The sequence below is a fragment of the Terrapene carolina genome, unplaced genomic scaffold (genome assembly GCF_002925995.2).
Source record: "Terrapene carolina triunguis isolate 2854851 unplaced genomic scaffold, T_m_triunguis-2.0 Scaffold58, whole genome shotgun sequence".
NCBI lineage: Eukaryota > Metazoa > Chordata > Testudines > Emydidae > Terrapene > Terrapene triunguis.
In genome coordinates this window covers 47527897-47540694 of record NW_020664409.1, presented here as the reverse complement: position 1 = coordinate 47540694, position 12798 = coordinate 47527897, and the positions used below count along the sequence as shown (strand labels likewise).

Below are 12798 nucleotides of genomic sequence, written 5' to 3'. Positions count from 1 at the left end.
ACATTCTCAAGCGGTATTTTTTATCACTGTGCTGATCTGTACATTTCTGTTATTATTGATGGAAATATTTTTCGTCTGTCTGTGTGTATATGGTAAAATCGATGTTTACTGACATTTACTGATAAAAATCTAATCCTGCCAAGCCTGTGTAAACCTGGGCAAACATTTGCAAAGCAATGAAGTACTATATTGTGTTCTGCATATTACTTGTTGATGATGTGTTCCTTAAGTCCTAAGCACCTATATATCAAGAATTGAAAAACACTGACATGAAATACAAAAATAGGGTACGAAGTAGAATAGCAAATCTCAAGGACACAAAGAACCCTAATCTAAGAAAAAATGTATTATGTGGGAACATACCTCCAGACAGGTTTGCCAAAATGACAGCAGAGGTAAGTAAATATTAGGTCTTGTAACTTTTATTACTCTGTTTGACTTAACTATACAAACCATCAACATTCTTATACTTTGTATCTTCACATTCTCCTAAGCATAGGCACTTAAGACAAACCACAATTATCAGCAGTATGGAGGCTTGCAGATTCAGAGATAGTGGGGTAATTCTAAAAGTTGTGATGCCTGAATAAGGCAAGAGGCAGGTAGAATGTCCCTGAGGGTGCTTCAGGGAGAAAGCTTAGAAATAGAATGTACTGCATTTAAAAAAAAAATGCAGCCTGTACCAGCAACAACCTTCAAATTAGGGGAGGTGGACTGGGGTTCTGCCAGTAACCCCAGGCTAACAAGTTGTGGCCCTTTTGGGTGTACTGTATCATCAGTATTAAACAGCACTGCCTTTGTATTTGGCAAGTGCTAGCTTTAGCATTTTGACTACTTCTAAGCTAGGTATATCATCCCGATTTTTACAGGTCAGTCTCCTTTCTTTGTGGCAGTGAGACCCTTTGGAGGTATTTTTAGTACTATTTAAAATTTCTGTTAATTTTAAAATTTATGGTTAGTTTATCATACTGCAAACACTTTGTAGTACCCAAGTATATTTATTTTTTTAACAAAAAGACAAAATAAGGGGGAAAGATAAGCTAGGTAAATGGACTAATTAAGATAATAAAATGAGATCCTGCTATTAAAGAAAAGCAAACTAAATTTAAACTATAACAATGGATATTTAAAACGAGGATTAAGCACTGATGACTGTTTTTAAATGTTTTTAAAAATGCCTTTGAAAGAAACTTGACTAGGTATGCTCTGTGTTTTACTACAAAGAAGGAGGAACGCAGGATGTACAGATCACTAAAATGTCACTGGCACAATATTTAGGGAAAAGTTTTAAAACTGACTAAATTCATACTTGTATTTGACAAAACACTAAAAATCTTATTAGAAAAAGGAATTGGGATGGCTTACCATCCGAAGACAGAAAGTTAAAACTTGGTAAAAGTGGAATTTACTGCAGAATTGTTAATAGGAAGGACAGAACCTCTCTAGCTAACTTCCCAAGTTTTCTTTTGATACTGAAAGGCTTAAAAAGGGAAACGTGCATTGGAAATTTGACTGAAAACAGACAGAAAACAAAGTGTACCCCTGTCCAGTCTAATAACTGCTAAGTGCAGTAGCTTAAACAATCCTACTTAACAACCCTATTTTGTGTCTTTTTTAATAAGGTTCAGGGAAATGACCATAGAAGTTGATGCAACAATTTATGCTGACTTAAAATGTTTGAGTTACAAAGCACAGGGTTTTATGAAAAATGTTGGTGATCCAAAGTAGATTTAGGAAGTGAATATGAAAATAATTGGAGAGGAGAATATGAGACTTGTGCCTGAGGAAGATTAAACGAAATTTCCTAGGGTCAGTGCCTTTGTGTAGTTTCTACAGAGGCAGCAACAATGAACTTGATTACATAAAATTAGAGGTTACGATAAAAACAAAAACAGAATTAATAAGAGCTTAGACCTGCTTTGTAATTGTGTCGGCATTTTAAAATTCTTGTTGTGCTCAAACAGGCAAAGAAAAAAAAAAGATTGGAACTAGATCAGAAGCTAAGCTATTTATACAGGTCATAAGTAATGGTGAGCTTTGTTCTTCAAGAGAAAAATGGTCTGGGCATATAGACAAGTATACTTGGGGTGGCAGACCAGTACATGTGTATAAAGAGAATCAGATGGCATTTTGATTCTATGGGGTTCTATTTTGTTCTGATAATTGTATTTATATAAAAGTAACGCTTCAGGGTCAATCATTATTTGGATTTTAAATTCATTTCAGACTAAAAAGATTTTGAGTGGCTAAATATCTGTAAAGAGAGCTGATGTAGAGGAGATAGGTATTTAATCTGGAGCAGTGTTAATTGAACTGCTAAATCCCATGCAGATACTGAGACAGTGGAAAAATTAGGAATGCTCATTCCTGCATACAAAACATTAAGAAAGTATGGAGCACCCAACTGATCAAGTAAACTGAAGTGAAAACAATTAACTGGTATCCAGAGTAGAATATTTTTAAAGAAACAGCATAAATTACGTGCTTAAAATTTTTAACATCTCATCTTTTAAAGCTTGAGCTAACAAGTGTGAAGTTTTGGACTTATTTTACGAAATGCTTTATATAAAGGGCAGTTTGTATAAAACAGGAACATACATAATTAAAACTGATTTTGAAGCCCTATTGTGCAATATCTGGCGAGAGCTTCCTTAGAGAGAGCTGCCTCGCTTAGGCCCTGTTACAGTTTAAAAACCCTGTCTGGTGTCTAGAACCCTGAAAAAGCTTTAAAAAAATTAACAGAAGTTAGAAATGAAAGCCAATGAACAAGCATCAGATAATTTTTGATCATTACAATACTAAGCTAAATTTGAATAATGAACTGGAGGCAGAAGGTTTCAGTTCTCATTATCAAACAATGCTATGTTATAAGAGTAAATTAGAATTATGCAGATATTCATTTCTTGTTAAGAGAGGACAGCTGTGCAAAACTGTTTGCACTGTGAGTGTTTTCATGGTGGAAATAAACTTTTGGTTATGCAAAAACAAAAATAGTGAGTTTAAATTTTTCACAACCAGAAAATTGCACAAGGTTACATTCCTGGGGACCTTTCTCTACTGCCTTTTCTTCTTTACCCCGACACTAACTAGTGTCTTCACTTAGCCTTTCTGATAGTCACTGGTCAGACATGTTTTGCATGCAAACATTTTTGCAAGTTTGGTAGTTATGTAACTTCTGACTTTTCACCAGCAGTATAAAGGAATGAAGAAATGTTTTAACTTTAGGTAGCATCTTTGGCAAACTTAGTGGAATTTGTGCTAACTAAAATTGAAGCTTATTCAGTGTGAGTTTAGCAAAGATAAAAGATCCAAGATTCATAGAATGATTTTGCTGCTTGATAGGATAGGTATTCCTGGATTTAAAAACAAAACCCTATCTTCAATACGATTATATACGTTTTCAAATGAAATTTGCTAGGTTGATATATACAGTGATCATACTAGCAATAGTGTATCAAAACTATAAGAAGAGACATCCCAACGGCAAATTGAGAATGTTATGGTAGACAGTCTCTTTGTCCATAACAGGAGATGGCAAGTGATGAGCTGAAAGAGATGCGTAAAAATCTGACCAAAGAAGCTATCAGAGAGCATCAGATGGCTAAGACAGGAGGCACCCAGACTGACCTGTTTACATGTGGCAAATGTAAAAAGAAGAATTGCACTTACACACAGGTACATAATCATTCTTGTTGTTCCCTTTTGTCTTGTCAAGACTGAATCTCAATTTTAAGGAAATTTTCTCTTTTTTTAAAGAATTTTTGTTTCAGCATTTTGTAACTTGATAGTTGAAGAAAATTGTCATTTATAATATAGCAGTATTTGAGTTGCTTTTAAATATTGGTTCATTAGCCTAAAGCAAATTAATATTCTGCTCTTAGAGAAATAGCGGTTAAACATTGGCGCAAAAAAAAGCCTCTTTTTACAACCAATTATGAACAGTGAATTTGTATTTCCAAATATTCTTATTTCTGTTGGTATTTCATAGATTTGTATATGCTTCTATGGAGAAAATACTCATCTTATTACTTTGATACTCTTTCCTCTATCCTTCAACTTGATGTAACTAGAAGTACTCTTCCTAGAAATCCGCAGTTAAGCCCAACATTAATTAAACTCTTTCCAAGGATGTATTAGAAATTCCTTAACATTGACAAGTATTTTTTTCCCCATTTCAGCAATTCTTTGCTAGACTTCCTTTTCTAGCTATTTTTAAAATTGTAATGTGTGGGAGATTAACTGATATAACTAGTGTTTCAGTGTGTTTGAAATATCTGTGTATTTGGGTGACGATGGCAAATGTAATATGTTGAAAACCTCTGAATATTAACATGAACGTTAACATTAATTACGATTTTATTAAAATAGGGTCTGATTTACAAGCCTTCTGTTCATGCAACTCCCACTAATCTAATTAGGAGTTGTGTGCAAAAAGCTTGCAAATCCAGTCCATATTGATTTCAGTAATGCTGCAGTGCATACCTTTGAGCTTAATAAGCTAAGTTTATGCTTTTAGTATCTAAAATGTTTTGATGTAAACACTTGCAGTCAAAATCTGTCTGAATCTTTATGCTTTTAGGCCACCTCATCATAAGTATATTTATGTAAATCTGTGCAGAATGTGCAATTGATACTTCCATAAAAACAAAACTCAAAAATATTTGCAGAGTTCTACATTGATCTTCATTATTGAAATGGATACTTTTAGTACTTAAATCAGCCAGACAAAGGGGTTTCCCTATGGATGTGTTGGCACAGACGTTTTATTACCTTTTTTCTGTAACTGCAAAATGAAATAGTCATGATTATTTTGTAAAAAATCTGGTAATTCCAATTTGTTAGCTGTTTCCCTAGTTTGTACTCTTGCGTGTTCACAATTGACTTGGTGCTCAGATTTTAACTCATCTAGGTTCATTTCACATGTGAGGGTGTAACCATTTTGTGGGCTGGAGTAGGTTGTGGGGGCTGAGAACCTGCATTCTTAAGCTTTATAAAGACGCTTAAAATGGAATGTTGAAGCATTCTTATACAATGGATTTCAAATATGGTAACTTCTTAAATCACATATTTGGATAGATCTTGTGGTAATTTTATTTAGGATATACGGATTTTATTTTAGCATTGAGTAACTTTACATTGAACAGAAGTGAAATAATTGAACAGGGTCATGGTGATAACACTTTTCTTTCCTTTCCTCCCCATTCCCTTTACGGTAGGTTCAAACCCGCAGTGCTGATGAACCTATGACAACATTTGTTGTCTGTAACGAATGTGGAAACAGATGGAAGGTAAAGCTTTTGTTCTCTTCTGTATATTGTGTAGCAGATGGTCAAATTTCAAGTTTACTTTTTTTGATTACAGAAAACCTATTTGAGTTGTTAATCTTTTATTTTTCTTCTCAAACCAGTTTGATAAATTGTAAATATTGCCAAATACTTTTAAGTGAGAAATATATTTGGAGGAGAAACTTTTATAGTTTGCAATTTTCAAGCCATCCCGTTACCTATGTCCATTAAATCAGTTTTCATATTTCCCTGTAGTCTTGTTTTGTCTTTCAGGTTTTGTTAAGGCTTACTGTAGTGTAAAATGAAGTGTACAGGATTTGTAAGCACTTAGAACAGCTAGAATTTTAATCCAGAAGGATGTGGAGGAAAGCAAGATGAAACTATTTGATCTAGACAGTCATTTGTGTAACTCAGGATAGATTCTCAAATAGGATTCAGTAATATCACTTCTAAAACAGAAGTTCAGATAGAGTGCAAAATGTTGCTGTACTGTGCAATGAATACTGTTGTTCATTTATTTTAATTTTTTTATATTTATATTTAATATAAAAAAATCACAGTGGACCAAGCTCTGCAATTTACTATAATGTCCTGGATCAGTGCCAAAAAAGCAGGGCCGGCTCCAGGGTTTTGGCTGCCCCAAGCAGCCAAACAAAACAAAAAAAGACAAAAACAAACAAAAAAGCCGCGATCGCGATCTGCGGCGGCAATTCCTTGGGAGGTCCTTCCTTCCGAGCAGGAGTGAGGGACAGCCTGCCAAATTGCCGCCCAACAGCTGGACCTGCCGCCCCTCTCTGAAGTGGCCGCCCCAAGCACCTGCTTGGTAAGCTGATGCCTGGAGCCGGCCCTGCAAAAAAGCACTGCTGGTCTTAGGAGCCGGTGACTGTTCGGGTCAAACACGTTATGAACAAATAGGATTAGAAATAAATACACTGGAAAGCAAAGGTCCCAAGCTTTCCAACAGTGTGTAGCATTCATTTTTCAAGCATGTGTCAGTGTGGATCCCGCTGTAGGTGTGCATGAACCTCTGCATATTAGACTGGATTTTTTTGAATATCCATGTCCCTCAGGGTTGCACATACACTCTGTGGCTCCTCATGTTCCTGTATGAGGGCATAAAAGGTGAGGTGGCTGCGTCCCTCCTTCAATTGCTTATTGCCACCTGAGGCAACAAGATGGAACCTAGCTGGTGTTCATCCTGCTAGACTTCTTAAAACACTCCTTCAGATCTTCTGAGATTCTTCAGAACCATCTTCATTCTTCATTTTCTTATGCTAGTCTGTTTTTAGTGCTTGTCAAATAGAAAGCTGCTTGCAGCCCCTTTCCCCCCACCTGCACGTGTGAACGCACACTCCCTGACCCCCACTGAACAGTAACTTGGTATAGTGGACTCAAACCCTACAATCTTCAAGCCTGGTCCATTCTGTGACGGTCTAATTCCTCTGAAAGTTTGACCAAGCAGATGTGTGTTCTACTTGGGAGAGTTTTTCTGTCTACGCAGGTGCTCAGTCTGCCTCTCCTCTGAAAGAACTCACAAATCAAGGGGTGCAAGGCTGAAGCTTCATATTCCAGACCAATCTGTGAAAGTGCCATTAGACACAGAAGAGCTGAATTTGAAGATCCCTTTAATGGTCAAGCCTACATCCAACTGACAGGCAGGTGATGCTGAAGCCCTCAGCAGAGAAAGTGGTGCCAAAGCCAGGCCTGGCATCAACATCAGCACTAGTACCATGTCTAGCACTGAAGCCTATCAGCAGGCCCAACATCAAAGTTGACACCTCAGAGGTTGAAATGGTGCTGAAAGAGGCCACTCTGAATGGTGGGGAATGAGCTCTGTGCTCTCTCATAAAGAGAGATACAAGAAGATGTCAGAAGGCAAGTCACACCTTGCATCAAAGATGCGCAGAAAGGAGCTGACTGTGGTGCAGTATGGCTCTGGTACTGGACATACCCCCCCATGATATTCATTCTAGCATCGATAATAAAGACTTAGAGTACACCCGAGCCTTGAGAGAGACATTTGCACTGACATAGTCCTCAGAGCAGATAACTCTGAATCAGTGCTGCCTGTGGAAGTGTACTCACCATCCCCAGGCCTTGCCTTTTCTCTAACATCCAGCAGAGATGATTTGTTGCTGAGGTCTATGAGCAGTATCATCATTTAGAAACCAGAGGCTCTCTACAGACTCCAATCATAGGCATGCTGGGATTGGCACTAGCACAACCAGCAACCAGCCAGCCCTCTGTGCACATACAGAATATTACTGTGGCCCTATTGGGGCTTTTGGGGCCCACCTTCTCAGGCCTGTAAGAGTCAGTTACTGTCTTTGCGGAAGAAGGAGGAGGTGCCTTTCTCCTGCAGCTTCACTAGCAAGACCCCGGTCACTGGAATGCAGAGACATGACAGCGGGCGGCCAGATGACCCCTTTTGCTATCTAACAGCGCCTTATCGTTGTCCCGGGAAAGACAGTAGCTTTGGTGCTGATACAGGCACTGGACAACTTCAAGAGCTGGGTGCAGGTCATGGACACTTTGGAGATTGAGATGCTTGATCATCCCCACTCTGCCTAGAGGTGGTTGAGTCCTGGGAATGGTGCCATCACCACCAAGTGACTCCTACTACCAAGAAAATGCCTACTAGAGGTCAGGAACAACCTGGTAGACTTCTAAGCAAGAAGATGGTAACCAGTCACAAGTGGTCAATGGAAATCCATCCTAGACCCAATATTTCACCAGTGTGTTATTCTCATCTGTTTGCCATGGCAGACAGTGTCAAATGAGGACGTCTGGTCTAAGGGAGGTACAGGCTCCAGTTCCCTTCTGGACACCTTTCTGCTTGGTGGTTCTCAAGTACTTTTGCTTGTCTTTGCATCAATCCCCAGGATCATATCCAAGATTAGACAAGACAAAACTACATTCACTGTGATTTCCCCTACTGGCCAAGGCAATTTTGGCCATCTGATCTGCAGATGTCCAGTCAGCCACCCCCCCTCCCCATTTTCCTTCCCCCCGCGCACACATGCACATCTTCCCATGGGTTTGGACATGCTATCACAGAACCAGGGTCAAACGTAGACCCACAGTCACTGTATCAGATGGTCTGGATGTAGGCTGTTTGAACAAGGACTGACAGACTGCTTCCTGCAGGCCCAGGAGATCCTTTTACAGGGTCAGAAACTCTCCAATAGGAAGACTTACTCCTTGATATGGAAAAGATTTTTCTTATGGGCAGTTGAGGCCTTAAGACCAAGGATTGTAGTCTTAGTGCTCCTCCTGAAGAAAGCATGACTAGCTAGTAGCTCCTTCAAAGTCCATCTCATAACAATATCAGTATGCCGCACTCAGATATCGGCACGCTTGGTCTTTTCACATCCTTTGGAATTGAGATCTCTCAAGAACCTTCTCCATACTTGCCCTCCAGTTAGAGACCCTGCTCCCATGTGGAAGCTTAATGAGGTTCTCTTATAGCTGGGGCTCTATCAAATTCACAGCTATGAAAAACACATCATGGACCATGAAATCTGGTATTTTGTGTGCTTTTACCCTATACTATACAGATTTCATAGGGGAGACCAGCGTTTCTTAAATTGGGGGCCCTGACCGAAAAGGGAGTTTCAGGGTGGTCACAAAGTTATTTTGGGAGGGGGGGGGGGTGGTCAACCGTATTGCCACCCTTACTTCTGTGCTGCCTTCAGAGCTGAGCAGCCGGAGAGCGGCGGCTATTGGCTGGGCGCCCAGTTCTGAAGGCACTGCCCTGCCAGCAGCAGCGCAGACGTAAGGGTGGCAATACTGTACCATTCCACCCTTACTTCTGCGCTGATGCCTTCAGAACTGGGTGGCCAGATAGTGGCAGCTGCTGCCTGAGGACTCAGCTCTGCAGGCAACAGCACAGAAGTAAGGGTGGCAATACCATACTATGCCATATTTACTTCTGCGCTGCTGCTGGCAGCAGCTCTGCCTTCAGAGCTGGGCTCCTGGCCAGTAGCCACCACTGGCCTGCTTCAGAAATATACTGATCTCTGAGATCTGTAACACAGCCTTGTGGAGCAAGCCCGCTGACCTTTTTTGAAACATATGCACTTGACATGGCTGCCAGGGCAGATGCCAAGTTCAGAAGAGCAGTACGCCAATACCTGTTTGACTGGTACAGCCGAGATTCTTCACTTCCAAAATCTGGAGAAAATACTGCTCCCAGTCACCTACAGTGGGATCCACATTGACACGTACTCAAAGAAGAAAGCAAGTTTATTGTCCCTACAGTAACTGTAGTTCTTTGAGAAGTTGTAGCCAGTGTGGATCCCACATCCCACCCTTTATCACCAATTTTTCAGAGTCCTCGGCTACACAAACTTTGAATTGTGAGGGGAATGAAGGAGGGTCACCGCCTCCCTGTTCTGTATGCCCTCCTATGGGAGCCCAAGGAAGCCAAGGGTGCATACGTGACCCTGATGGACACTGCTATTCCAAAAAACTCTAGTCTTACATACATGAGACACGTGCACACTTAGAGTGGGATCCACACTGGCTACAAAATTGCAAAACTGAAGTTGATCTGTAGAAGTTGAGAGTGTGGGGGAGCACAACTCCTCTTCCTCTGCTTAGTATCCTCTAAATGGCTTGTGGGAGCCCCATGCCCATACGCTTTCCCCTCCTCCTTTTCTGGCCATGTGAGGGCTTGCACCAGGTAGTGCAAGAAAAAAGATGCTCCAGAGTTTAGGGCATTATCTTGGGACTCTGGAGACCAAGGTTCAATACTTCCCTCTGCCACAGACTTCCTGTGTGATCTTTGGCAAGTCACTTAGTCTGTCTGTGCCTCAGTTCCCCTTCTGCAAAATGGGGATAACACCACTTCCCTACCTCGCAAGGGGTGTTGTGAAGATAAATTCATTAAAGATTGTGAGACAGTCAGATACTACAGTAATGGGGGCCATAAAAGTACCTTACCTAAGCTGATGGATATGAAATGGGAACAGAGGAGGAGCTGGTGCCCACCAGTGGGGAGTTCTGCGAAGCTCCCAAACTTCCTAGCAGCAGGTGTAGCCACTGAAGGAGGAAGAGGAGAGACGTAGCCAGGAGCTCCCTTTAATTGCACTCCTGTGAAGAGACCTGATCACCTTTCAGATTTTTCTACATTTCAGTGGAGAGGGCAAGAAGACCTGTTGCTGCCAGATCACTGGTGGGTAGTGGGGGAAGGGTTGGTGAGAGAGCTCTGGAATTGACTTACACAAATTCTTGTATTTTGGAAGATTATTTCAAAAATTTCTGGTGAGCTACAATGGCCCAGTATAGTGAAGACAGTACTATAATTAGGAGAAAAAAATATCTTTCTTTACATAATTGGGCCATTGTACAGTGAATTGTGAATATCAGACTTCTGTTTTTCCCCTAATTCTTATATTTTCTTCACCCTATTAGGCTGTTGTAGTACCCCAGAAGCGTATATTGTTTCCATGCTAAAAATGTCAGCAGAAGAAAATTGGGAAAATGCCAGGGAAAGCTTCCTTTGTTTTGTGCACCTTTCTGAAGTTTTATAAAGTTAACATGTATTTTTGCTCTTTTATTTAATGTTAGGTCAGACCCACACTTAAAGGTATTTAATAACCTGTCACGTCTAGAAATTCTTTCATACCAATACAAATGGCTTCAAGACCAAATACACTTTTCTCTGCACTCACTGTGGGCAAGTGAACAGAAAAAAGATTTTCAAACCCTGTAAAGATTCTTGAATGTAAGCAAATGCTGTGACTAGTAATTACCACATCTTAGAGCAGTGCCTTCTCTTCCTTCTTGCAAAGAACTAGAAATAAGCTGTATGCAGATACCTCATAAAATATTTCTTTTCTTTTGACAGTTCTGTTAGAAGAAACAACTGTCAAGACACCTGGACCAGTATGAAAGAGGATTTTGTAATTAGCTTTAAGAACTAGGCCAGGCATGTAGGTTCCTGCAAACAAGAACTTTTTTTTTTTTTTTTTTTTTTTAAAGCGGCATACATCCCTGGAGTTAACCTTTGTTTTTTGACACAACTTTCTTAAATGCTTTCCTATAGTTAATAGTCAGTAGGGCCCGGATGCTCAATTGTACGGTGTATGTTTAAAATATTTTTTCATTTTTATAAGTAAGTTGACATTAAACTTTTATCAATAAACTTTTGGTAACTGAATTGTTTTTCTTAACTATGTGAACAATGTACTGTATATTTTTTTACAGTCTCAAACATACCCACCAGACATATTTTACCTCTCAACTATGTTAAAAATGTCTGACTGAAATTTGTATTTGTTTCTTATTGGCATATTCCCACTAATTTTGTGGGGAGGAAGGACAACTAACTTAATTTTAATTATACCAAATCTGCTGTGGTATCTAAATTGCAACTTGTTGGCTCTGTCTGGTTTGTACATACCATTTATGAATTAATGCTTAAATTCTGATCATGAAGTTTGGAATTTTGTTAATGGATCTATTGACCTCTTCTGTTACAATGCTTGGATAAGTTTGCTTATGTAACCAGCATTGATCAGTCCGATTTATTGTATTGCCCTAAAGCCTGTATATTACTACCACTAGATTTTATTTCTGGAGAAATGACTTAAATAGTTTGTTTAAATTTGATCTAATTGGTTTGTTTTGCTTATGTGTTTGATACCAGAGTTTATTTTAGACTTTGTAAATGAGCAAAGACATTTTGTGGCACGCTGTTTAAATGGCGGTCAGTAAACCAGTTGATAAAAAGATAAACTGGTTGGGGAAGTAATATTACTTTACATCAATTCATATAAATGGCATTAGTTTCCCGTGAACTGCTAATGAACTTTATTTTGATATGTAGAATCATTGATGCCAATGATCAAACCAGAGACCAGAATAAATCATTAAAATTATGGTCTTTCACCATCTAGGATGATAGAAAGATTTGTCTTATTAGAATCTGTTTTTTGACAGGGCACCTTTTAAAACACTTTGCAAATGCTATTTAGCAAAGAGCCAGCATGGTTAGAGGACTTAAGATTCTTGCATTTTTGGCAACCTCTATATTTATATTTATCTAAGCTCTGGGGTGGGCAAGGTCTGTCCAATCAGTTGGTGAGGGATTTGTGGGTAGCTGTAGTATGTAAAACCATTTAGTTTCTGGAGAATAAACTCCTTAACTGGAATGGTCAGACAGAATTTTTCTTTTGCTGATTTGCTCTGTAATGGTAGAGACATGGTTTCAAACGAGGCAGGGTTAAATTCTGAAAACACTTAAGCTGAGAGACCCAAAAAAGAGTTTGCTAAATACTTTAATTTTGCATTACAAATCAAACTATTTCCTATTGAAAGAGAAAAATAGTCTATTCTTTTGGAAGGGAAAATAAATGTGGATAAGAATTTAGCTTGTTATAGACACATCTGCTTTTAAAAAAGGAGGAAATTATTCAAATGTTTCAAAGGTTATTGCATAATTTTATAGAAAGAATTTGGATTCTGCTTGTTTGATATTTCTGCTCTAATTCAGAAAGATATTTTTAAA

At 39.1% G+C, this 12798-nt stretch overlaps 1 protein-coding gene across 3 annotated transcripts in view; it reads left to right on the top strand.

Annotated features, from left to right (window-relative positions):
* The window catches only part of TCEA1 (transcription elongation factor A1), a 47108-nt gene extending 35660 nt beyond the window's left edge, over positions 1–11448 (top strand). For all 3 annotated transcript variants that reach the window (XM_024206169.1, XM_024206170.3, XM_024206171.1), the window contains 4 exons: positions 241–395; positions 3529–3675; positions 5217–5288; positions 11137–11448. In XM_024206169.1, coding sequence (XP_024061937.1) covers positions 241–395; positions 3529–3675; positions 5217–5288; positions 11137–11145 — 383 coding nt within the window. In that variant the 3' untranslated portion in view covers positions 11146–11448. The remainder of the gene's footprint in view (positions 1–240; positions 396–3528; positions 3676–5216; positions 5289–11136) is intronic.
* The last annotated feature ends 1350 nt before the right edge of the window (positions 11449–12798 follow it).